This window comes from Narcine bancroftii, chromosome 6 (assembly GCF_036971445.1).
Source record: "Narcine bancroftii isolate sNarBan1 chromosome 6, sNarBan1.hap1, whole genome shotgun sequence".
In the NCBI taxonomy this organism is placed as follows: Eukaryota; Metazoa; Chordata; class Chondrichthyes; order Torpediniformes; family Narcinidae; genus Narcine; species Narcine bancroftii.
Genome location: NC_091474.1, coordinates 4,420,498 through 4,448,448, shown reverse-complemented (window position 1 = coordinate 4,448,448; position 27,951 = coordinate 4,420,498). Strand labels below are relative to the sequence as shown.

General features: G+C 40.0%; 1 protein-coding gene across 3 annotated transcripts in view; it reads right to left on the bottom strand.

Moving 5' to 3' along the window:
• The window catches only part of LOC138735617 (cadherin-4-like), a 564,345-nt gene that overhangs the window by 21,185 nt on the left and 515,209 nt on the right, over positions 1-27,951 (bottom strand). For all 3 annotated transcript variants that reach the window (XM_069883687.1, XM_069883689.1, XM_069883688.1), the window contains 4 exons: positions 23,136-23,278; positions 19,250-19,483; positions 6,737-6,970; positions 6,515-6,654 (listed from right to left, as the gene is read on the bottom strand). In XM_069883687.1, the coding sequence (XP_069739788.1) occupies positions 6,515-6,654; positions 6,737-6,970; positions 19,250-19,483; positions 23,136-23,278 (751 nt within the window). The remainder of the gene's footprint in view (positions 1-6,514; positions 6,655-6,736; positions 6,971-19,249; positions 19,484-23,135; positions 23,279-27,951) is intronic.

The following is a 27,951-nucleotide window of genomic DNA, read 5'->3' as shown; positions in this document are numbered from 1 at the left end:
TTAACATTAATAAGGCGCAGTGCCTTAGCCAGAATATCCTGTTTTTCGGAATACTATGAATCTCAGGTCAAAGAGATATTCCCAAGACTGCCAAGATCAAAATTTTGAATTTTGTCATTTTATATGTACCCAATTCCCTCATTCATCTGAAAGTTGTACGCGTATTTCATTGCCGCTATTACTTTCCTACCCCCGCTATAAATTGTGCGCGTTGATTCAACATGTGAAACAAAATCTTGTATTCTGTGCACATACTTATAATGCATAGGGGGTTACCCAGTTTGTAAAAAAAACCACATATAACGTGCGTATTATATGTAATAATCGGTTGGCAGTTAGACCCTTTATTTTTGAGTTGGTCACAGCCGAGCATTTGCATGGTGAAAATATTACATGGGGTCACTTAACAGTCCATGCCAGTGCATTGTCAACGTTTTGGTGTCATTGTACAAGATGATTCCACAAATGATATTTCTATGACCTTGCATCAAGCTCTCATTATCTTCGGCAGGAACTCACATCAGTTGGTTCATTAAAATGTCCAGAAATAATGCAAGCACGCTCTGCTTTACTAATTAGTCAAACTCGATATTTCACAGATTTCCTTGATGATCCTACAATGCACAGAAACTGGTGAAAAATAAATCTCCTTTAAAGCATAAGCATTTGACATATTGGGAAGAAACAAAAAAAAATTATATTTTAATATTTTGTTTAGACCAGGATTTTATATTGATATAATTCCAACAAATTTGTAAAAAAAAGCTTAGCATAAATAGGTTTTGGAAAAAAAAAAGAAGATATTATTAATATTGGAGTAGGGATGAAGAAAAACAGTGAGGAACTCACCGGGTCAGAGAACATTCATGAGCCAGTCAACATGACAAAACCAAGATAAAAAAAAGTTAAAGAAGTGGGGAAAGAGCCCAAGGGTATCGGACAAAAGGTGTGAGAGGTGGAGAGACATGTAGTTTTTTGTTTTTAAATATCTAGTGCCATGGGGTTATTTTTAATCCTACTCACCCAGGACACTTCATGGCTTTCCTAATTCCCTGCTTGAATTGTTTCCTGTGATCTTTATAATCTTCAAAGACCCTGTCTGATTTTAGCTTCCTAAACCTTTCACATAATCCCTTTTTCTTTTAGACGAAATTCACAACCTCTTTCAAATTCAGATTTCAGATTTATTGTCTGATACATGACATCACATACAACCCTGAGATTCTTTTTCCTGAAGGATAGACAGAATTACCATTTATTGGCAGTGCAAAAAAAAAGACTGTATACAACATACAGATGTAAACAAATAAAGAAATGGAAAGAAAACAGAGAGAAAATAATCAATAAAGTGCACAAGTAAGAGCCCTTAAATGAATCCCTGACTGAGTTTGTTGTTGAGGAGTCTGATGTTGGAGGGGGAGCAGCTGTTCCTGAACCTGGTGGTGCGAGTCTTGTGGCATCTCTACCTCTTTTCTGATGGCAGCAGTGATCTGATCTTTGATGTTTGCTGCTGCTCTCTGATGGCAGCATTCCCTGTAGATGTTCTCAATGGTGTGGTCTGGTGCCTGTGATGTCGCAGGCTGAGTTAACAACCCTCTGGAGTTTATTCTTGTCTTGAGAGTTGGTGCATCCATACCAGGCAGTGATTCAACCAGCCAGAATGCTCTCCATTGTATACCTATAGAAGTTTACGAGAGTCTTCAGTGACATACTGAATCTCCTTGGATCCTTTACCAGGTATAGTCACTGGTGAGCTTTCTTTGTGATTGCACCAATGTGGAGGCTCCAGGACAGATCCTTGAAGATGTTGGCACCCAGGAATTTGAAGTTCTTGACTCTCTCCACTACTGAGCCCTCGATGACGACTGGGTCATGTTCCCTTGACTTCCTCCTGAAGTCCACAATCATCTCCTTGGTTTTGTTGATGTTGAGAACAAGATTGTTGTTGTTACACCTCTCAAAGAGCTGATCTATCTCCCTCTTGTACGCTTGCTCATTGTCGTTTGTGATTCTGCCAACAACTGTGTTTATGTATTGAACTTAATTTCAGCATCTGCAGATTTTCCTGTTCAACTCCATATTTAGTTCCCCTCCAATCTAGTCAGGTTGCTTCTCACCTCATTGAAGTTAAGGTCTCCAATTTAATAGTTCTAATCTGGATTTCACTTTAAGACTGTCTATAATTAATCTTATGCCACAATGTGATGAATATTGATCCCAAATGGACACTTGGCCCACTTCATGTAGGTCAAATCTAATAATCTGGGTTGGAAATACAACGTACAAGGAACTTCACTGCAGGAAGTCATCTGCTTCTATGTCCTTCACTACAACACTATTCCAAACAACAGAGCAAGAAAATGGCAGAGCAAGTAAAGCAGCATCCTCACGACTCGAGCAATTTAGGTGCAATCCCGGTCTCTGGTGCTATCAGTGTGGAGCTTTTCACTGGATCCACACAGATTTCCTGCTGTTTCCCAAAAATGTTCATTCATCGATGTACTTTGTGCAACTGAGTAGAAAATCAGGGATGAGTTGGGTGGGATGTAGGGGAGGGAGGTTGGGGGAGTTGGCCACAGTAATTGTTTCCATGGGGTTTCTCACAATTAAATTGGAATAATTCAAATCATTCCACAGCTTTCTTTACATTCTCTGCAGGTTCACTGTTCTGTCTTGATCCCATTCATAATTGTGGGACCTTTAACTGCCCCAAATAATTTGATAGCATGTTTTGTGTAAACAAATCTATGCCCCGTTTGCTCAAGGACTTCCTTTAGCAAATAATATTCTTCTTAATTATAGCAGAAAGCTTAACTAAATGTAAGAATTAAGTTTAATTAATTAAATACAATTTTCATTCCATTTCATACCAGAAATCGGCATCCTTTGGAAAATACACATTTTAGCCCCCCCAGAGGTTCCCCATCTCTACATTGCATTAGATTTAGAAATCACCACCAGATCTGTTGGCATTTTGAGTGGTAGTCAAGCACGAGCTAATCTAAGATATGCAATCAAAGCATACTTTGTTAATGCATAAGAGTAGAATTAAATTTAAATTGTAAATTTAACTAAAATTTAAAATTTAGACATACAGCATGGTAACAGGACCCACACTGCCCAATTATACACAAATGAACAGAGGGAGGAATCCTAAGCCGACATGGGGAGAATGTACAAGCTCCTTATAGACAGCGCGAAATGTGAGCCCCGGAACCAATTACTGGCGCTGTAGCGGTGTTAACCGCTACACTAACCGTGCCGCCCACGGTCAGAAATTATTTTAGTATCAGCTACAATTGGTCAAGACCTTATCTGTAACTCATCTGTCAAAGTGGCCATTAGGCCACATAAACAGTTAAACAAAAATCCTATTTGGAACATTATATCTCCCAATGGTATAATATTGATTGTGTTGGTAAGCATTTAGTATAATTCATTAGAACATTATATCCCTCCAATGAATATTGAAATTAGAGTGTTTGCAAAAGGGCAAATAGTTAACGGTTAGCACAATGCCCTCACAGCACCAGCAATCAGGAAGGGGGTTCAAATCCCAAGCTGTAAGGAGCTTGTATGCTCTCCCTGTGTCTGTGTGGGTTTTCCTGGGGGGTCCAGTTTCCTCTGGCCATTTGAAACATACCTTGGATATAGATTAATTGGGTGTAAATTGGGCGGCACGGACTTGTGGGCTGAAAGGTCTCATTATCATGCAGTATCTCTAAATTTAAACTTAATGACAAAGGTAAATATGGATGGGAGGGCATAAGACAAAAAATGCTGAGAAGTGATAGGCAGAAAGGGATAGCTCTCTGAATGGAGAGGAGAGCTGGAGAAAATGAGACAAGAGATGGGGAAGAGAGGGAGAGGGAAGTATTCTAATGGAGAGGCCGATGTTAATGCCATCTGGTTGGAGAGTGCCCAGATGGAAATATTAGGTGTTGCAATGAGATAGGGTTGAAAGATCAAGAGATCAACCTCAATGTATGAAGACAATGCGTTATGCATCATAAGATAAACCGTCCTTTATTTCCATAGTTGGTGAGAGCATTGGTCGCAAGATCAGGTTAGTTTTAGGTCCCATTGAGTATTTTAGATAGAAGCCACATGCAACAAGTATAAGATATCAAAATATTTATTGGTCGTTGAATACAGTAAAATCCCCATTATCCAGAATTCAAGCAACCAGCAAAAAAACTCATGAAAAAATAAATAGGTAAAAAATACAAAAGTTTAAAATTGGCACCCCCTAGTGGCTAGTTTTCCAATCAAGCAACAAACAATCTCAAGCAACTGGAAAATTCACTTATCAGGCATTTACCATGGTGGATACTGGAGGTTTAACATCCATGATCTATTCATTATCTAATGGCTTTTAAATTTACGAGGAAACTCAGCTCAAAGATGGAGCCTTCACCGAAGGAGAACGGGGAGAAGGCAACAACTGCAACTAAGAGGGTCAGAGATCGTGATGGAGGAAGAGGCACGATCGCCCCCGCCCAACAGCAAGGCACCTGAATGATGATGAGGAGAGAAACTATTCACCTTTATTGTGCATTCTTACTTATTGCCCATTTAAAAAAATATGACGGACTGACATAATCCAATAGTAGCAATTATGAACAATGGCTGGAGGAAATGCAAACAATTGTTACACATGACGTCTACTTTATAACCGTTTACAGCACGGAAACAGGCCACGTTGGCCCTTCAAGTCCGTACAGGTTCACTTGAACAACTCCACTAGCTCCTCCACAAACTCCTGAGGAAGTAGAGGCTTTCTTCATGATGCCATTGGTGTGTTGGTTCCAGGAAAGATCTTCCGAGATAGTGACTCCCAAGAACCTACATTTGCTCATCCTCTCAGACAATTAAAATTTGACTTTAACAGTGGTAACATATGTAGGTAGTGATATTGATGCAAGATATTTTCCCCCTTCCCTCCCACCCCTGATGAAAGTGAAAAATGAAGCAAAAATATTGTTTCTTTTGACACATGACATGTTGCTAGATTGAACATCTTAAGGACAAGAACTTGAAATTACTCCAAATTACTATTAGAGGGAATCCACAAAATTAACTGTTTTGTAATGAAGGAAGAATTACATTGCACTAATGTTCTGCCAGAATCAGATTCAAAATTTCTCGTCATGAAATTTGTTGTTTTGCAGCAGCTTTCCTTTCCTTAGAAAGGAAAATACTCAACTTTACAAGCGAGGATCAACAAATGGAAGATCAATTATAATTTTAAGAGAATTTCACTGTCCTATTGCATCTCCAGTTCACTTTAACTATTCTGCATGGAAGTTATATAGGGAAAATGTTATTTTTCTTGGATACTTTAAAAATATTGCAGAAATTATTAATCTCATCACACATTCAAAAATATAAAGAACAATTTTCAGTACGATCTGCCAAAACTACAGAACTTGTGGTCAATGCTTGCTACTAACCAACACAGAACAATTAAATTTGTTTTGTGTGGATCTCCCAGCCTAACTTCATGAGCAAAGCCCATTCCAAGTGAGGCTGTGTGCCACAACAGGGCTTCCAGTGTGTAAATCTCTTTCCGTGCTTGCTGGAAAAGTGCACCATGGACTTGCTGGAAAAACTCAGCATTCCATTGCATTGCAATAGCTCATGGGTCGTCAAAATTGCTGAAGCACCAACTGCTTCTGGCATTTGGACAAATTTAGAAAAGAGCTATTAAAAATTAAGGGGAAAATAAAACTAAAACACAGCCGCACTTAAAAACAGTCGATAACTGTTACCTAAATTAAAGTAGCTTACAATTGAAAGGTAACTCAAACCTGCTTTTGTCCCTTGGAGTCATTCCCCTCCATTCATTTGCAGTTGCTACACTAGATCTAACCTGCTGCAAACCGATTGAGTGGATTCTCTATTCTAAGTATGGGAGTTGACTCCATCAGTGGACGCCAAGTTTGGAAAACAGCTGGAAAAATACAGGGTCATGCTGTAAGAAGTCCAACACTTCTTCCTGTGCAAAAGCAAATCTAAGAATCCCTAAATCGCTGGCACTGACCTGGTATTTTCCCCACAACATCTGGGGCAGTGAGTATAGTTCAACCTCATGACCTCTCATTTGTGATAATACTATTGCAGAATCCTTTCAGAAATGTAGTGCTCTGTTGCTTTAGTTTTAAGTCGGTTTAAATATACACCACTTCTGCTTCACTAACACTATTGAAAAGGTCAAATGTAGGTGATTCCCTGAACAATGCACAATCGTTTACTTCAGTAAACTTTTCATTTCAGCAGATCTTTAAACAAAAGCAATGGAAGTCGAGAAAATAAAATTGCACGTATCACGGGTGAGACTGCAACACATGATATGTTGGTCGTTTTGACTTCTGAACTTCTCCAATACTGATCTTAAGTAGTGTTCTTTTAAAGGCCCATTTGACTGAATTTTTGTCAACACCAGTTTGTCCAAGAATATATTTCAAGTGTCTAGTTCACAACTCGACAGATTTATGCTAAATGGTCGTCTTACCTGATCTTCTTCGCCACCGCCCTCCTCATCATATTTAAGAATGTTGTCCCTGACATCGTCCTCTGGATCAATCAGTAGTTGTTTCGTTTGCCGTTCTTTATCTCTACGCTTCATCCACATCACAAATAGCAAGACGAGAACTGAAGGAGCAAGCACGTCATTACATCATTAGCATGATCCAACGTGACTTTACCCACTGTTAATTCTATCTTCATTACTTACTTAACAAAATGATAATGCACAGCAGGATTGCAATAATGGCTCCTGTGCCCAATCCGGCGGCTGCAATAGCACCAACGGCTGTACAATCCCCATGCTCATCACAAGGGCAGACTTTCACTTTAATCACAGCGGTGCTTGATAGTGGAGGGTTACCAGAATCTGTGATTATGATTGGAATGTCATAAACACTGGCGATCAGGAATCCGATTCGCAAACTGAGCTGAGCAGAATCCCCTGCGAACAAGAAGAAAGTTAAAAAGAATTTATGGCAAAAATGCATTAATGAGCTCTTCCACAACTAAAGCACAGAAAGAGCAATTGTAAATCCCTAGCTTGAAGGTCCTAAAATTAACATAAAATTTGCAGAAGGAAAAAGATCCTTCATTGATGAGAAAGTGCAACTGAAATTCTTGATTGTTTACCAAGTCCTTGACATATTCGAGCAGATTCACAGTAACTATGCATCCTTTCATTCAATTGCCATGACAATGGATTATTATTAAAATGATCTTTGCTTCCCTGCATTGTTAAGCTACAAAATTTTCATTTGCATATAACACTTCATGATTCACATCATCTCATTATCAAGCTCGCTTGCGCAATGATACTTGCATAATACACTATATTGTTGATATTAAATTTAGTATTAAAGTTAGTGTGTCAATGCTTGTACACATTTGCAACAATGTTATGACCAAATTTGCCATCAACTAAAAACTAATCGCTGAAAATGGATTGATCGAATGTTACTGGTTTATGGATTACCAGGCTCTCGACCATTTTCTACCTTTTAAAAATTGTTTTTACAGGTTCATTGACTTACCAACAAATAGGCAAGCAAAGCAAAACCTCAATTGCTTCTACATTTTCATAGACATAAATTCCAAGTCAAAATGATAATATAAATTTTAATTTGGAGAAAAGACAATTTTGAGGAAATGAGAAAGGATCTATAAAAGCATGTATTGGGCTAGGTTGTTTTCTGACAAGGATGTGCTCGGTAAATGGAAGGCCTTCAAAGGTGACATTTTGAGAATAGAGTTGTATGTTCCTGTCTGGATTAAAGACAAAGTTATCAGGCATAAGGTTCCTTGGTTTTCAAGAGATATTGGGGATCTGTTTAAGAAGTGTATAGCAGATATAAGGAACATAAGAGATGTGGGAGATCTTGTGTTTTTTTTTGCTTCTGTATTTACTCAGGAAATTGGCACAGAGTCCATGGAATTAATGCAAACAAATAGTAAGATCATGGAACCTCAACAGATTAAAATGGGAGAAGTCAAGCAGTGCCAGTGGATTATTGCTTCTATGACTGGATGTCCGTGTCTAGTGGTGTGCCTCAAGGGTCTGTGCTGGGACCACTCTTGTTTGATAATTATATCAATGATCTAGATCACACATGTCAAACTCTGGCCCGCGGGCCAAATTTGGCCCGAGATATAATTATATTTGGCCCGCAAGATCGTTTCAAAAATGTATTAGAGGTGGCCCGCTGGCCGCCGCACCAGTATAGCGCATGCACAGTAATACAACAAATCCCAGAATGCATTGGCGTCAGCCTGCTAATCGCCCCCACCTCCTCTGTTTACGTTGCAGGGTCTCACCGTGGACTCTGGTTTTGGGGCCTGGCCGGTGTCAGGGGAAGCCAAGGCCGCTTCCCAGAGCCCGGAACCGGAGGCCTCGGGCCTGACCTCGCCAGGACCGTTGCCCACTCCCCCTCCCTGCCGCAGGCCGACCCGCGACTCACGGTGACGGGGCCGCTGATCCGCCGAGATGCCGCCCTGCAGCGAGAGCCGATGCCCCCGCACTGTCGTTGTCCAACCCGATCGCCTGCAAACCCCGCCCTCCCGCACACAGGCCTGAGTAAGGATTATGAACTTTAATCTCAGGATAAAACGATCTTCCAATAGTTTCATGTCACAGTGATCAATATATTCCTGGTTAAAAATGGTCCTGCACCAGGATACAAGCTCATTAGGCATAAAACTTGAAAAGTGTGTAAATCAAAGGATATCTGTACCAATGGAAAAAGGGCATGGCAAATAACCCTGCTAGAGTTCATGCCCACAATCAGTCACCCATTGGATTGTTTCAGGAATCATGTTATTCTCCCACATTCTCAATAGCCCTCAGATTTTACTATTCGACAGCACACTAGCCACATTTGACAAATCCTCTATAGAGAAATATTATTTATTGAATATTTTATTTCTCATTTGTTAATGCTTCTGGAAAGAGTTTATCCAAAACTATTATTAAACATTTATTTTAATAAGAAAAAGTTTAACATTACATATGTTGAAAGAAGAGAAAACATGCAGATGTTGTTGAAAATTTTCAATAAATATTTAGTTTGGCCCTCGACTTAGTCCAAGTTTTTAATTTTGGCCCTCCGTGAATTTGAGTTTGACACCCCTGATCTAGATGGTAAATTGTATCAGCAAGTTTGCAGATTACAGTGAGGAAGGCTTTCAAAGGGATCATGACCAGCTGGAAAAAATGCCCTGCAAAATGGTAGATGGAATTTAATGCAGACAAGTGTGAGTGGTTACAATTTGGAAAGACAAACCGAGGCAGGTAGTACATGGGAAACGGCAGGACATTGATGAGGGTGTAGAAGAGAGGGATCTGGAATGCAGATACAAATTCCCTGGGTGTGGAGACGCAGGTATATAAAGTTGTAAAGTGAGCTTTTGGCAAATTGGCCTTCATATATCTAAGTATTGAGTATCAGATTTGAGTTTGTAGTGGTAAAGTTGGTAAGGCCAAATTGGGAGTATTGTGTGCAGTTTTGGTCACCTACAGGAAAAACTGTAGGGAAAATTTACTGGGATGTTGCTGGGACTTGAGAATCTGAGTTAAATAGGTTGAAGCCTAGAGACTAATGGAAGATTTGATAGAAGTGTACAAATTTTTGATGGGCATAAATAGAATAAATGCAAGTAGGCTTTTTCCACTGAAGTTAGGTGAAATACAAATCAGATGACATGGGTTAAGGGTGAAAGGGGAGATCTTTAGGGGGAACCACAGAGAGTGGTGGAAGTATGGAACGAGCTGCCAGCTGAAGTGGTGAATGTGGGCTAAATTTTAATATTTAAGAAAGAATTGGGCAGGTACATGCATGGGAGGGGTATGGAGGGATATGGAATACATGCGGGTCAATGGGACGAGGCAGATTAATAGTTCGGACTCAGCATCAAAAGCCGAAAGGGCCTGTTTTCTGTGCTGTTATGTTCTATGGTTCTATGAACTACAAAGAAAAATGCTTCAATCTTCAACTGGCATGGATGACGCATTTTATTTATTCCTCCCACTCATCCTTGCAAGTTTTATACCTTTTTAAAAGTATTTTTTCTGCACTGAAAAACACAGCTAAAAGACTCATTCTTTGAAACTGTACGAGAATGCCGAGTAGTATTTTATTGAGGTTGAGTCTATTTTAGTGATTTTCCAACCAGAAAGGTAAAATTAATAATGCCTGCAATTGTAATACATAAATACAAAAAAAAATACATTTAGTGAATTTTCACTATTATAAAAATATATCCTGTAGATTTAAATTGGAAAGAACTTTTTTTTTTAAAATAATGGCCATAAGTTGTTTACCAGACATGAAATGCTTTGTATTTCAGTGATGACGTGCACAGCATTAACTGAGCAGACCAGTTGTGGGGGAGAATTCTTTCTCAAGAACTTGCAATGTGTGACTCATAGGAAATATCCAGAAGATGACTTTCTGCCTCAGAATGGGCAGGCAGCATGGACACAACAGCAAGTTTATTTTCATGTTCCAGTGAGTTGGTCTCTGTGACTTTCAGTCAGTCCTGCTCAGGACACATGGAATCATTAAAATGAGATCGCCCGGGTCTGAGCTCAGGAATGGACCTCCATTCTGCAATCTAGAGTCTCAACTGAGCTTACTGATACTTGGGGTGAAGCTGATATGAGAACAGGTGATTCCACTGAGACACTGATTTCAGTCGAATGGATGGGAGGCCAGTTGGAAAATAGGGAAATGGAGCCCAAGTCAAAAAGATGGGACTGTGAGCATCAGGAGTAAACTCCTCATGGGCAATTGGAGGTTATGCCCCATTATTTCCTTCCCCAGGCCCCTTGCACCCCCATTAACAGCCCATATATTACCAAACCTAATTTTTGCTGCATTCTGCTGTAAATTAAATTCCGTGTGTCCATTCAATGTGAATTTCAGTTCCATATCCTTAACCACAGGAAATTATTCCAGACAGGTTTATAGGTTTGGTTTTCTAACTTCTTCTCTATTCTCCCGATTCCCCTGGATTTCCTCACAAGTTCCAGTTTCTTTTCCATTGACTGTCTTCCCTCCATCGCAAAATCTATCTTACCTTCTGCAGTTATTCTCTCCTGTTGCCTCCTCAGTTGCAAATATCTTTACCAGAGCTCTTCTAACTTCCACAATGAATGGTACTGTTAGCACCACCCTATTACAGCACCAGCCACCCAGGTTCAAATCTGGCACTATCTTAAAGGATCTCCCCAGGATCTGCATGGGTTTTCGCCAAATGATCTGGCTTCTTCCCAGCCTTCAAAAACATATGGGGTTGTGGGTTAAACGAGTGTATTTAAGGCAGCTCGGGTTTCAGTGGCCGAAATCGGCTTCCACCCTCTTGTAAATGAAATTTTTAAAAAATGCAATATTCCAATACAGGTCTTGTTGTGAAACTCCACCTCACACGGAGGGCTATGGCGCAGATCATTGGGAACAGGCAGAATAATAGCACATACCAGATGGGCCAAGGGGCCTGTTTCCAAGCTGCAGGGTTCTATGATTCTATGGTTCTCATCAAATTTTCATTATCCTTCATACTTCCCATTCCATCATTGTTATTTTACTTTTAAATAGAGATTTATTAAGCCCTGCATGCTCCAGTTTAACGATGTTGCATTATCTGAACCCACCTCACCTGCAGGTAACTCAAATCAATAAATTGATATATGGAGTTGGGAGCAAAGTTTGTGATAACTACAATTCACAGAAATAAAATATATTTTTACTTTTCTCCCAAATCTTTAAAGTAAAATGATAATCAAGTGAATACAATTTCATGGGATAATACATGTGACAGATGGATTTCAGACCAAACTGTAAACTCTGGAAGAAAAGTCGTTTTCTGCAGTTTTTTTTTCCCCTGTGACCTGAGTTCATATTCATAAACTGGATGAAAATCTATTTTCTCCAACAGCTACCAGGTTATTGAGATGAATAGTGGGATGTTGCAGCTCAGTAAATATAATCAACAAAGGGAAGTCCTGTTTAAATTCAGTATATTCACACCTTATTCAAGATGCCACTCAGAGGTCATCAGCAAAGAAACCTGGGGAAATGAAGAAATTGTTCAACAGTGATGCTCAGAGATTGAGGATTAGGCAACACTTCAAAATAATGCACATGGATGGGTACCTCTGACCCCAGGACTGATCAATACCAACTGCAAGTAGGAAAGAGAACAAACATCAATTCCCAACGCTGCTTTTTAGCACAAATACAGTCACAAGACTTTCAAATCTCTCAAAATGAGATGATAAAAAACACCAATGTGTTTCGAGAAACATTTAAATTTGATCTCATAGGATCTTAGAAATCACTAAAAGCAGGCATTTCATTCGAATCCATAAGAGCTATATAAGCAAATATTCAAAGTGTCTGGGTCTTTTTGTTAGTTCAAATTTATTGGTTACTCCAGCAATAAAGATCACTGCCCTCTCCATGTTCAAACTATTGTATGCTCTTCGAGACATAAATTGGGCCTATTTGGGCTAAATTTCCTCACAAAGATTCTGGAACTCGTAGGACTGTAGTAAAAAGACTCTGAAATGCTGCAGCAATGCGGCCAGTCTTGCAGCATCCAGAGGAGATAAAGACATATTGCTGATGTTTCGGGCCTGAGCACTTTGTTGTGTGTGTGGAGGAAACGTGACCTCCCTGCCTGTCTGGAATGTGTATATTGTGGGCGGTCACATGTCCTCCCCATCTGAAACTTATTCAGAAGTCACATCACCTGTCAGTCAAGGTTGGACTCCAGCCACTCACTAGTGCATTCCTTGCTGTTGGCAAATTTAAATCACCTCGGGTGATTTAATCTGTGCTGGAAGCACAGATTAAAACTGTATATGACACCAACATTCTCCCTCTCTGCCTCATGGTCCAAGCCCCAGACATTCTAAAAGACCCTGTATGTAGTGTGTACTCAAGTGTGTGAGCGTGTCGAGTATAGGTTCACTGTTGTCAGTTCAACTTAGGTCTGAGTGAATATGTTGCTTACATGAAATAGTAATCGAGTACCGTTTAACATTCTCCCTCGTTTGTCTCCTATATGTTCATTAAAGTTATGTGTGATTGTAACACATGTATCCAGTCTTGTCTCTCTGTGAACCTACTGAACCTGATACTCTTCCCAACATCACACACTTCTTCAAGGAATAAGCAAAAAAATAGAAAAGTGAGTGCTGGCTGGGGTGAGGGGAGGTAGGGAGTCCCTACTAACAAAAGGTGTTAATTCAATATGATAATGGAGAGGTGAGAATTGATTTTCTCTGGGTGTTAAATCACTGATATGCTATTGGCTGCTGCTGGCTGAACACGCCTCCCGAGACCGATCCTACCCATAGCCCTTTGCATGCTCCTCAATCTGTTAATGAGGTTGACGGCTCTTCCAGTCTATAGTTAATAAAATCAGTTTCACAACTTCAGTTTTTGTGATTATTGATGGTGCGTCACTGAGTGAAAGGAGACAGGGAAAAGGGAGAGGCAGAGCTGGGGGAATTCAACGGGGAGTGAAATGTAGGGGGGGGGGGAGGGTTTAACGTAAGCCAGAGAAATCTCAGTCCCAGTGTGAGACCACCTGTAAATTGGAGGATCAATACATTATCTTCAATCTGGGCACAGAATGGCATTAACATTGACTTCTCTGGCTTTTGATAAACCCACCCCCCCCCCCCTACTTCCCCTGTCACCTTCTCCCAGCTCTGTCTCTCCAACTTCCCTCTGTCTCCTTTCACAACAATAAAATCAGTTAACACCTCTCTCTTGTCATATTCAGTTAACTTCATGTATTGGTCTGGACTCCTCCCAACAGCCAGCACTCTCTCTATTCTGAGATATCCTGTTCTTTGCTTATTCCTTGAAGAATAAGGCCCAAAATGTCGATAATATAGCATTACCTCTTCTGGACGCTGTGAGACTGGCTGAGTTCCTCCAGCATTTCAACCATAGCATCTGCAGACTTTCGTGTGTTCACTTGCAAGACCAAGCATTTTTATCAGAACAAGGACTCATCCAGTCCCCTTCAGCAATGACTAATCTCTATTCCATTGTTTTGGCAGAATCTTTGGGTCCTCGGTTCTATTGCCCTTTCCTGAAAAAGTGAGTTATTCCAAGTACTGGTTCTCATATTCATTTTATTTTATCACATTTCTTTGAATCTTGTTCCTGACACAAAATTGTCCTTGCAAACAAGTTGAGGGGATCAACAGCTTCTTCTTAACTTTGCACCTTCATCCCCCTCTTTTACTCCTCAGGAAATTATTTACTTTGTTTATTTGCTTATATATTTTCTCTTTCTTTTTACATTCATGAACTTTTTTCTTCATGGTACTTAATGACCTATATTTTTGTGAGTGTGTCTTATATTAGCTGGCAAGCTGCAGCAAGCGAGACTTTCATTATATCTGTATATTGTACTTACATATGACCATAAATTCTGCATTCATTCATTCAGGGTCATTTCTGAGAGTAATTTTTCATCAGGCCACCCCACGTTCGAAGCTACTGATTATGATCACTGCAACATGTGATACTCAGCAAGTCCCAATCATTTTGAGAGTGATGTATGATTTCCCTTTTGTCATGCTTTGTTAATGGCTTTAATTACTTGTGTGCCATGGTCAAGGACAGTTCTTGTCCACTGTTATCAGAATATTGAATGGACCTTCTCTCATGATTAACATAATGATGGCCAGGCATTGTTTTAATTGATTTTTTTCTCTCTGTAAAGACGGGCGCCCGAGGGCCTCAGGCGCTGAAAGTTTCCTGATCGTGTCGGAGGTTTGGATCTGGAGCTTGGATTGATTGAGCAGGAGTCTTTGAAGCAGCAGAGGTTGCGCGAGTGCAAATCCATGGACACTCAGTAGGTGCCTTCAAATTGCAGCACCTGGGTAGCCTTCCTGGGACCCAGGTGGGCTGACTAGGTCATGGGTGCCCAGCAACTTAAGGGGGATCCTGCCCCTGCAAAGGCATGGTGAGTGATGTGTTCCGCAGCCACTGAAAATCCCTTGTTCACTGTGTTCTTTTTGTTCCTTTCTGTTTAAAGTTCCAGAGTAAGTCGGTCCACCATTTCCTCTTTCAAATAGGTGGAGGTCGCCACCCGGGTAAGTTTTACTGGGTTCCCTGTCCCCATCCGAGGTAGGGCTGGGACCCAGGTAGATTTTGACCAGGCTTGCCCAGTTCAGCCTTTCAAATAGACCTGTCCCTGTGCCTTCAACCTTGCAAATTGCCTGGTTAACCCTATTTTACAAGGCAATTTGAAAGGGCCTAGTGGATTTGAAGGGACTTTCCTTTGCTCATCTTTCTCTCGTACTGTAAGGGGAGCCAAGTTAAACTAATGGTGACTTTTGGTTCGGCCTATTGGCAGGCAGAAGGCAATTTTGTGTAACATTGTATGTTCTGTACTATTACAGGACAATAAAGGAATTTTGAATCTTGGATCTTGTGACACTAAAACCGCACATTTGTTTAATTTTGCACTACCTGTTGTGAGATGACTTGCCTGGATAGCTCGCCAAGCTAAGTTTTTCACTGTATTTGTACAAGTCAAATAACAAATAAATAATTCAATGATTCAATAACAGTTTATCAAAAAAGCAACTTAATTCAGGTTGATTGTGGTTGCTTTGTAAGTTTTAATAAATTTAGTTCATGATTAAAAATAGCTGGTGTCAAAAACTGTGCGAGACCAAAAAAAAGTGCCAGTAATTGCCATTGCCTTAGGAAAGATCAGCAGGTCATATGCGACTTAAAGTCAAGGGAATTAATGGGAAAAGAGAGCATGAAACAAGATAACTAATAATGACTGTTGTAAGGAAAAATTATAAATATATTCTTATCAACACATGAATGATTTAACTTAAAGTTGTAAAAAGCAAATGTCTCCAGCAAACACAGCAATTGCATTATTCATACATAGTCAAATATTTTTGGTTGCTTGATCCCAAAGGCCTAGATGTAAGTATGAAGAAGTGAATTAGTCCAACTAAACAAGATCACATCACAGCAATAGTTTTCCACAAACATATATATCACACACACATATTTACATTATATATATATTTAAATAAAAACACACACACACACACACACACACACACATATGGTTGAGGTTGCCTAGCTGATAATAACCAAGAAATATAAGCAAAAGCAAAAAAATTGCCAGAAGCACTCAGCAGGTCAGGAAACATCTGTGGAGAGAGAAACAATCAAAGTGCATCAGAAGAGATGAGACCTGCGGCAGAACAGCTATGATCACGGTGAAAGGCAAAACAGGCTGGAGAATTTGAGTGGCCTACCACTGCTTCTATTTTCTTAGTTTTATATATTGCAAGCAAATCATCTTTCTTTAGAACTTCAAAAAGAAAGAGGAAACAGTTGTGTTTAACCCACAGAAAAGGCTGAAGATGGATCAGTGACTTAATCATCTGTTTTCACTCTGCAGTTAATGTCTGACCCGCCACATACTTTCAATCTTCTCTGTCTTTGTTCTGGATTTCCAGAACTGGCTGTTTTTTTACTCAAATCCATCAAAGCTACTGCTTAATTTTATGTTTTTGTTTTGTGAAATTAGTTTAACATTCAGAATTCTTAAATCACCCATGTAAACAATTGTTAATCTTCTATCAGCTTATAAACTGATGACATATAGCTACTGTTTGCTGGCTGTTCCCTGTGAGAAACCATCCATCTCTAAACATTTACAGATTGTTTCTAATATGTTACATCACAGAAATAGAATTGTTTATTTTAGAACCAGAATCTGTACAACTTCTCAGAATGATTGAAATTTATTGGTAATGTGGAAAATTTGTCTCCTGACAAAAATGGATGAGATCCAAAATTGCTCACTAAGCCCCAAGCAGCTCCATTCAGCCTAGCTTGTTGACACAGTTCAAGAATAAAAACTAATTCCACTTGCTTGCACCTTGTCCATAACCTTTGTAAGCTTTGACGCTTCAAGTGCTGATCTAGGTACTTGAGAAAATGATAACCACTTCCACATCAAGGTAGTAAGCTCCAAGTGTTCATCTCTCTGGTGAAAAAGAAATCTCCTCAATTCCCCTCCAGCCCTTCTAATAACCTTAAATCTATATCCCATCCTCTGTGAGCTTTCCACAAAGAGAAGAATGGACTTCCTGCTTGTGTGGTCTAGATCTCTCTTAAACTTTTATTAACCTTGCTGAAAGCTCCATGTAGCTCCGAGAATAACCATCTCAGACAGCTCTCAGGACCTGTGGATGCTTTCACAGACTAAATTAATTTCCAGTACTTCTCACACAATCTCCAAACCCCTTACATCGATGACCAATAAACAATGGGCTAATGATAGTTGTGGCCAAGACCGAGTACTGAAAACCAGAACTATCACTACATGAAATGGGTACCCAAATCTTGTTCTTTGATCTGAACTTCCTCAAGGGAGGTAAGGCAAAGAAGCTCCCAAAATTATTCCCTGCCAGCTTGCACTGAAAAATGATTTACGTCATTTTAAGAGAATAAATAAATAATTTTCTTGCTACAACTTATGCAATTAAATATTCTATAGTGACATCAGAACTAAGAAACATCAATGAATAATTTCTACAACAATAAAATTAATATAACATTCAATGATTAAATGAAATAGGCTTTTAGATGACCACATTATTAAAAAAAATCCATGTGAGTAAATTTGTCAAATATTGTACTGAAATTCTAATTCAAATTATCTAAAGAATTCAGTATCTCAAAAAGGCAAGAAAGATTTCAGTGGAATAAAGTTTAGTTTTACCTTTGTGGAACAACCCGGTATTGATACAATATCCATTTATTGAACCAAACACTCACAAAAACTCATATACCTGCATCATTCTAAGAAAGTGCAAATTCTACCGTACGTAGCGGAAAATATCAACAACAAATTCAACCTTCTGCTGGTGAAATGTCTCTGGGATACATAATCGGTGTTTCACCTGAACTCTGATATCTTAAATTCTCAAGCCTTATACTGCTTCCAGCTCTGGACAGAAACTCTTTCTGAATTCCTACTGAAATCCTCACACAATTTGGCATTTATTAGGCTGGGGGGTGCGGGATGCTTTATTGATGTGATGCGAGTGTCACTGGGAAGGCTAGCAAAGATGACCCGGTAAAAAAAAGCTGAGATGAGCCACTATCTGGAGCTTCCTCCCCCCGTATATTATATAGCATGCAGGCACCCCATAATTATGCAATGGAGGGGGAGTTCTTTGGGTTAGATTTTCTATTTAAATTCCCTGGCTAAGATAGTGGGGCATAAAAGTTTGTCTCCAGTTTGTTAGTCCAGTATTTTAATTCCTTGCTCTTTATTGTTACTGGTACTGACTTTCCATCAGTCTCTCCTACATGCTGCAAAACGATGAAATAGTCATAAAGCAAAGGAAGGGCCTTCAACCCACCAAGTTTGTCCCGACCAACAAGGACTCATTTACACAAAACTTATCCGAATCTGAATCCCTTTTTATCCTCCCAACATTCCCATCAACTCCAACCAGATTCTACCCCTTACCTACATTCACACATTGGTGACAGTAGTGGTGACAGGGAGCACGTGCAAACTCCACACAGACAACATTGGAGGTGAGGATTGAGCCCTGGAAACTGGAGCAGTGATGCAGTGGTTCATCAAGCTGTGGCATTCTGCTGCTGTAGTGTTGAGCAATAAGACTGTGACTTGAAGAAAGAAAAGCTACAGAAATATAGCATTTCCAGGGAGTTGATTACAAGCCAAGAGAGCAAGTTACTGGGAGCAAGTCGCAGCAATTTAGAAAAAAGAAGCTCTAGCTATATGATATTGTATACTGTATACCCACACTGATCCCACTGCCCCGCTGTCTGCCCACAGCCCCGTGTCAGTCCCCACATTGATCCCACTGCCTCACTCTCTCCCTACAGCCCCATGTCGGTCCCCACATTGATCCCTACTTACAAATAAAAAGTTTACAGGTACTCTACAGTATCCCATATAGCTTTGCTAAGGATATAATATGGTGTTCGCACAACATCCACATCGCATAACGCCCAATTTCACAGAACGTATCATGGATGTTAAGTGGCGCATACCTGTAATGAGCAACATTGCATTACATTTTAACTTCTACCTTGACTAGGAACTTTTAATTCTATGGAGTTACTTTTGTTTTGATCTAGCATTTTCAATACCAGAATTAATTGCCATTATTTCGGCTTACCATTTAAACGTGTGATTGTCCAGTTCCGCTTGACACCAGGAGGTTTATTTGTCAATTCAAATACAAATGGGTCTGTATTAGGATCTCTGTCAGCATCCCCTGCTGTGATGTTTATTGCATTTGGATTTGGCTTTTCACAGATCTGGGTCTCTTTGGGAATCAGCTCTGGGGCATTATCATTAACATCAATGAGATAGATCTGAATAGTGCCAGTTCCACTTGCAGTAGGATTCCCTGAACGAAGACAAACACCTATTAGTTTACATGGAAGCAGCTTTTAAACCAGTTGCTATTTGGCAAGTCAGTAACATCATGCGTGAGGTGACAAAAGGCAAAGGAGGAAAAACCCAACACCCAACCCCAACCAACCAATTTTCCCTTGCAACCGCTGCAATCGTGTCTGCCTGTCCCGCATCGGACTGGTCAGCCACAAACGAGCCTGCAGCTGACGTGGACTTTTTACCCCCTCCATAAATCTTCGTCCGCGAAGCCAAGCCAAAGAAAGAAGAACATCATGCACGATGGATCAGATGTTGCATGGAAACATCAGCCAGAGGTTGTACTCATTCATTCTCTACCACCTAGTGAGGGGGATCCAAATAGAAATCTTGGACCTCACTGGAGGAGCCTGCTGGAAAGTGTTGCTATCACTGGAAGAAACTGCTATGGGAAACTATAATACATTTTTGACAGTGTAAATTTTGTTTTATTCAGTGCGTCAGTATTTTAATTCTTTTTATTTTCTGTTCAAAATATTTCAAAGGATTTTTAAAATGTTTTTTTTAAAGTATGACAGGTTTAAAAGAAACAAAAAAGTTTTATCACCTCATTTATTTCAGCACTTTGCATCTGAAAATAAACTTTTCCCTGGAATGGAACATTTTTTGGTCCTTTCTTAACATTACAGAAATTCAACTAGGCAACTGGTCAATTTCCTACGTAGGTTTGCACGTTGTGTAATCAACGGGATGCGCTGGATGGGTCACGTCTCCAGAATGGAGGACCATCGCCTTCCCAAGATCGTGTTATATGGCGAGCTCTCCACTGGCCACCGTGACAGAGGTGCACCAAAGAAAAGGTACAAGGACTGCCTAAAGAAATCTCTTGGTGCCTGCCACATTGACCACCGCCAGTGGGCTGATATCGCCTCAAACCGTGCATCTTGGCGCCTCACAGTTTGGCGGGCAGCAACCTCCTTTGAAGAAGACCGCAGAGCCTACCTCACTGACAAAAGGCAGAGGAGGAAAAACCCAACACCCAACCCCAACCCACCAATTTTCCCCTGCAACCGCTGCAATCGTGTCTGCCTGTCCCGCATCGGACTTGTCAGCCACAAACGAGCCTGCAGCTGACGTGGACTTTTTACCCCCTCCATAAATCTTCGTCCGCGAAGCCAAGCCAAAGAATCAACGGGAATATCTCATCTGATGCACATCAAATGAGTCATTCCCCACGCAGGCCTATCTTTGAACCTTGCTGGGAAATCGGTCTGCGTGGTTCTGGGAGCATTTAACATTGAGAAGACCGTAACAAATGGGTCTCGATGCTGCTTTGGACCTGGACCATGAAATGGTAAGTTCCAGTACTTATGTTGCCTGGACCCTCCCCATTCTACCTATTGTTCTTCCATTCCCTACCTCCAATCCTCAATAGCCAATATCTAAACTTTGATCTCTACCCACATCTTGCACTCCCCCCAGGGCACCAATTGCTTTAGTACTTGCAAGCTCTCCAGATCTTGATTGGGGTTTCAAAGTTGTATTCTCTTTAACTGACCACTTCACTCCACTCTGATCCAATGTTTGAACTCAACCACACTGACAAAGGCAACCTCACCTTTCTCCCATCTACCAACTTCTGGACTCCAACCTTCAATCAAGGTATATCCCTGTGTGGTACACAAACTACTCCACCCAAGAATGCAAGGAAACTCCAGAGGGTTGTGAACATGGCTCAGGCCATCACACAAACTCTTACTCTCCACCAACAACTTGCACTGCCTTGGAAAAGTAGCCAGTACATTTCCACAGAAGTGCGATAGAAAGAGTGTTGACTGGCTGCATCACAGTCTGGTATGGAGACATCAATATCCCTGAGCGGAAATCTCTGCAAAAGGTAGTGGACATGGCCCAGGACATCACAGGCAAAACTCTCCCCACCATCGAGAACATCTACAGGGAACACTGCTGCCAGAGAGCAGGGTAATATGTGATGTTATGCATGTACTCTAAATACTCACCCCATCACAGCTACATTCTCTTCAGGAAGAAGATTAACAAGTACGAGATCACGCACTAGATGATTTAAATTTTATTTTTTTAAATTTAAGGACAAATTCTGCTGTTATCAGGTGCCTAAATGAACCTAAAAATAGTTGCCTTTTCTCCATTCGAACTGATCTCTCTCTGACTCTACAGTCCTATAGGTGTCTTATTCATGTGATGCCTCGCTGCAGTGCTCGCAAAACAAACTTTATCACCGCATCTTGGTATGTGTGCCAATAAAACCTTGAAGTTGAACTTGAAATTATGAAATAGTCCTGGATAGTATTTCCCTTTTCTGCTCTGCCTCGTACAGAAGTATACATATGATGAGAATTTTGATGTGCTGAAGGTTTTGGGTGCTTGTGAAGCTTTTGTCAGCAGGTCCACAACCAAAGCAGTAATTGGTCAAGTGCACGTTGACCAACAAATAATGCTTTCTCTCCACTCACAAACTTACAAGCCAGTTTGTTTCCTTACTTTCAGATTCTGGCTCTTCTTCGGGCAATATCCTGGCAGGTTAACCAAGTTATTCCTCATCTTCGTGGGAAGGACTGGTTTCTATTCTCACTTTCCCCCTTTCCCACCCTGAAAACATCATCATATATTTCTATTACAGATGTTGACTCACAAATCTCTGCCACAAAGAATCCAATCAGCTCTCCGCTGAGAAAATGCATTTAATTTGGAATCTAATGATACAGTTCGAGTTCGCCTTATCCGAAGTTCTAAAATCAGAAACTTTTTGAGCACTGACAATGGTGCCATAAGTGGGCACCAGTTTGTTACCAGCCATCGTCACCACCAGACCCATGTGCATGACTCACTGTGTTTTTGTTGCCTTCCAAGCAGAACGTCTCATATTTGGTGCTGCATTTATCTTCTTTTGTAAGCAGAGATCAAGGTTTTTTTTTGGTAAGTGCAAAACATCATTCTCATTATTAAGCACATTATTCCAAAATCTGAGAAAATCCACACTTCTGAATAAGGGGTACTTGACCGGTGTAATATTTTAGCACAAACTCCTTCAAGTTTTGTTGTTGAAGTTTTTATGTATTTTATTCATGGAAACATTTTTAGTTCAGATGTTGACACAGATCTTTCACATCAATAGTGCCTTTAAATGGCAACTGTGTCACAGGTATAAAAGGTTTCAAATCCTTAGTGTGAAAGGATTAGAAAGCAGCTAAGCAAGAGGTGAAGATGTATCTATATCTTTTTATTTATGCAATTTAGACCTTCATTCCCAAGTTAAATTCCAATTATTCACATGAATTTTATCGACCCAGAATTTATACTGGCATTGTCCTGAGCTCAGTCGGAATTGCAATGCTTCTGTGAAATCTCAATGGTCGTAGAACAGTGGACTAAACCATAATATCAATAATGATTAAAAACACAATGGAACATGAAATAAATGATCATCTTCAATTCCACTCTCCAACAGCTTTCCATCAAATATCTGACTCAAGTGTATTCTCACCATTACGTTTATGTTAATATATTGTATTCCAGAACTTCTATCTTAGACAAAAATTAAAGGCATATGGATTAAAAATTGCAATAAGACAAGCTATGACTAAACTATACGTTGCATTGTTCCAGGGGAGGAAGCCAAGACGTACCATTGTCTGCTGCCAGGAATGTCGCTTCATATATATTATTTTTAACATAGATAGATTCTCTGTCCAGGATGGCAGTGGTTGTGATCTGACCAGTTGTGGCATTAATGTTCAGCCAATTTGCAGGATCTGACAGCTCTGAATATCTAAGAAAAGCAGAAACTATTAATAAATATTTTAACTACCAGACAGCAAAGGCAGTGGCAGATTTAGCTGAATGCACAAGAAACCAGCAAGCTGAGTAGCCGCAGTGTCACATATAAAAATTCACCTGCAATCCTACATATTAGATAAACATCAGTGCTTTTTACTATAATAATCTTGTGGCACATGTGATGTTTCCAAGTAAAATCGTTTGGAAAGTTGCACACCACCTAATCTTGGCAAGAGACATAGAAGTTGTCCACCCAGAGTGCATTTTGTGCTTCTGCTATCTTCAGTGCTTCCACAAGTGTGCCTAACATGGACACACCATCAGCTGAAAAAGTGAAAATTTCCATAATTATTTGTGATGCAAAATTTCATGGAACCTAGAGTCAACAATTTGATACCTATTATGTCAGTGGGGCAGATAATGGTGGAGTAGCCTGGCACATTGTTTGTAAGGTATGATTCAGAGAGTAGGGCCATGCAGGGTGTTACTTGATTAATCCAAGACAGTTTACTAATGTGGTCACCAGATATTAGGGAGGTGGAGTTCAGAAAGTTGCAACTGAATCATGGTGAAGGAAGGCATCAGTGACAAATCCAAATGAACAGAGAGAAATTAAAATGTTTTAAGAACCAAGGTGGATGAAATTAAAAACCAGGATATACTATCTGTGAGAGCATCCAGATCTCAAATAGAGAGGATTGTGAGGAGTACATCATCCATGTCACACTATACAGTAATTGACATTGACTCTGGATCAAAATAAGTGAAATGGAATTGAGGTCAGAGATAAGGAGTGTAGAGACTGATTCTCTTCTAAGCGTTGGTATCGTTTAACTTAGATTATTGACGCTCATTTTGTTCTCTGCTCCATTACAAAATCCAACAAAAAATTCAGTTTAAAGTTGTTTATTGATCTAAGTACAATTTTGAACTGTGTTGCATTTCATCTTTGATAGAATACCATTTCTTCAGTTGTAGAAACATTGTTAATTATTACAATTCTTTGAAATTACTTGACAACTTGAAATAGTTAAGAGAGTTTGAGATATTTGAAATACCGAAACTTGAGATCGAGGTCAATGCACATTATCAAAACGTTCTTTCCGACCCTCAAACAAGACTTCTTGCTTGCTCCATAGCGACAAACTGACTGACTCCCGCCCCTCACATTCTCAAAAAACCCAGACACACTATGACCTTCACAGCATTGGTAAAAATTCTAAACAAGCAGTACCACAAATGCACTTATATAGAAACTATATCATTTTAGCCTCTACAAGGACCATTCAGGATAGAGAGCAAAACTTAAAAGGGAAGCCATGCAGAAACATGACACAATCCTGCCTTGGGTATGCTGACACCATCACTCCTTGCCTAAAAACATCACAAACCATGCAGAGCCAAGGTCTCCCAGAAGGAAACCCTTGTGCAATGTCCCCAGAACTCATCTTTCAACTCCACGTTCATTTTGTGACATGTTTTCACCCTTTTATTTGCTTTTATGTGACAAGTAGTTTCTCAAGAATATTATGCCATCATTCTGATTGATGTTGCTTTGGTAATGACGATAACAGAATAAGTGGAGCCTGGAGCTCAGTAGAACACGTCAAACTTTCCACAGACGTCCCATGTGAAATATAAAACTCATCTTTTTGGATTGTGGTGGATTAACGAAAATGGACACTAAAGTCCTGGATCCATTCACACCTTCTCCACTCTTCCCAACCCCTGAAATTTACTTTGGAACTTCCCAAGCCAAATCCAGGGTTTTCAATCTCAGTAGTTTCAAAGTCTTTGGTCTTTGAGCTGACCATTATCGATAGCCAGCTGCTCATTGTGTTGCCATCCAAGTGCAGCCATTAAATAATAATGAATCAAACCTTTCAGCATAGCCTCTAGTTGTGTGTTTCCCCATTCATCCCTGCTGCTTCTCATCTGCAAGTCAAAATTCCCCCCTCAAGTGGATATTTCAGTTGAAGAATCCCATTGCCTGACAAGCTGACTTGCATCCCTTAACAAACGGCCATAAAAGAACAATAACCAGAGCCATAAAGAAGTAGATGTCTGAAAAAGTGCATGAGTTTGCAACTGAGACTGCCGATGAGAGTTTATATGATAATCAATTCTGAACAATATAGCCATTGGAAGTAACACATTCAGGATCATTAAACATTAAAAGCAATAAAAGAAAATAAATATAGATGAAGAATAATACATTGTGTAGGGAAGCAATACTCAAACAGACAGATGGGCTCATCCATGGTCATGAACCAATGTTGTAAACATTTATGTTTTAATGAAAGTCTTATTGCTTTCAAGTTGAATTAATTTATTAGTTACTCTAGTCATACTTTCAGCATATCTGTTTAAGAATGAATGTAATGTATTTTCACCAACTGAATGTAACACAGACATAGTTCATAAATAAAATATAATTACAGTAATAAATCAGTTCTAAACATCCCCTTTGCCATCACATAATCTTCTTACAATAAATCTGCACAGACATTCTATATTTTGCTGCAATCTTTTTGGCTCATTCTAACTGCATCACAAGCAAGCATAAAATGCACATGCACGTTGTTGTCACATTGAATTCATCAAACATTGTTGAATTTTAAACAAAACATGATGGACATATGATGAGGCCTATCAGCAACTCAGTTCCAAATGTTGCCCTGACCATTTTTCTTAAAATATACAGAGACGCTCGATATTACAACAGAGGAGATCTCTTGCAGATGTAGCTGTTTTATCAATATACAAATAGAGATCATGTAAAAAGGAGTCGCTCTTGTCCAACTATAGATCTTAAACCAAAAACAAGAAATAATAAACAGGTCTCTACCATCAAACATGATGAATAGTTTGACATAAGTTTCTGGCACAAAGCATTTATTTCACAAAACGAGCTTGACAAGGGTTTTTTCCGTACTGGATTTTCCAAAAATGTACCAATCTACAGATACGTCAGGTAAAAATGGCCCAGCATTCTATAAGACTGCAGTTTAGAAACATGGAATTAATTTTCATACATGTCAAGGCTGCAGAGTTGGTAAGTTTCAAATGTAAAATGAACATGTTCACAAAGCACATTGAGCCAATTCAACTTCATCCTATAGATTTCTCATCCAGTATATTAGCTGCAAAATTCCTATTACTAAGTTCAAGGAGTGATTAGCTGTAAAATTGGTATTTTTGATGCTTTTTCTCTAGTCATCACAAACCTGAAGAGCAAGTTCAATCAGAGAAATTGTGCACAAGCCTCATATAAAAAGGAACAGTGAGATGAGGACCGATTCATGTTCTCCTGATTTCCTCCTTCTGAACCTTTAGTCTTTACTGCAAGCTGGGTGGTGAAATCAGTTTCATGGCCAACAGGAGTAATATCTCCCCTTCTCCTGCAGAGAGGGCCTGCCTAAAATAATTTTCATTAACCCATCTAATTTTCAGTTTTGCAATATGTTCCGATTTCCCAGTTACTAATTGGTGGCTTAAGATTTCCAGCAGGAACTGAGAATGTGATGAGCCAGCACTGATTTTATTTTGCAGTGTAATATGTCATCCCATAGTATTTCGGGGTTCTGCTTGTTCGTGTCAATTTAATGTTGATTACAAATATTTTCATGTTTCTAAAGATAATTTAATATTGGTTTGGGTTTTAATCATGGGAAATTACATTCTATAGAGTTCAACTTTCAATTTGTTGACATGGACACAAGAAATAATCTTTCTTTTAGTTGCCCTGTAAAGGCAAAAAAAAGTCACCAAGTGATCCGGCTTCCATGATTAAAACAAGACGGAGAAGCCAAAGAGAGTCGTGCAGTGATTGAGTGGCTGTGGAATCTCACTGCCTGCTCTGATGTAACTGCCATTAGTGACCCCGTAAACTCGTGACCACCCTGCAAGTTGTTCAGCAGAGAACCTGAGTTCAAGGCCCTGAAGTGTTCAGAAGTCATTGGTGTCTGAGATCTTTTGGGTGTGTGACACGATCAGTGACCACCCACAGACACGAAGCAAGTCCTCAAAGGCTTTATTAATCAGAAAGCCTTGGCATGCCTCTGCATGCTGCTGGTTCACGTCCAAGGCAGTATGAGGGAGGAGACTAAGACTCTGGCCTTTATTGGGGATCTTGCAGGGAGGAGTTAAAAGTACAGGAGATGGGCAACCCCAGTGAGGTTGAAGGGGAGGAGAAGGGGAGATATTACTCCTGTTGGCCATGAAACTGATTTCACCACCCAGCTTGCAGTAAAGACGAAAGGTTCAGAAGGAGGAAATCAGGAGAACATGAACCAGTCCTCATTGAGGGGTCAGGAGTGGAGAGGGTCAAGAACTTTTAATTTATGGGTGTCAATATCCCTGACGATCGGAGGATCCCTGAGGAGTCTCCATGTCAATGCAATCATGAAGAAGGCTTGTCAGCAGCTATACTTTATGAGATTTGGTACGTCACTGAAAACTCTTGAAAACTTCTACAGTTGTATCGTCTGGTTGCATCACTGTCTGGAATGGAGGCACCAACAGTCAGGACAGGAAAACAATCTCCAGAGGGTTTGTTAACTCGGCCTGCGCCATCATGGGCACTCTCTCTCCATTGGGGACATCTAAAAGAGGTATGTGTCTTAAGAAAGCAGCCTCTACCCTCAAGGACCCCCACCACTCAGG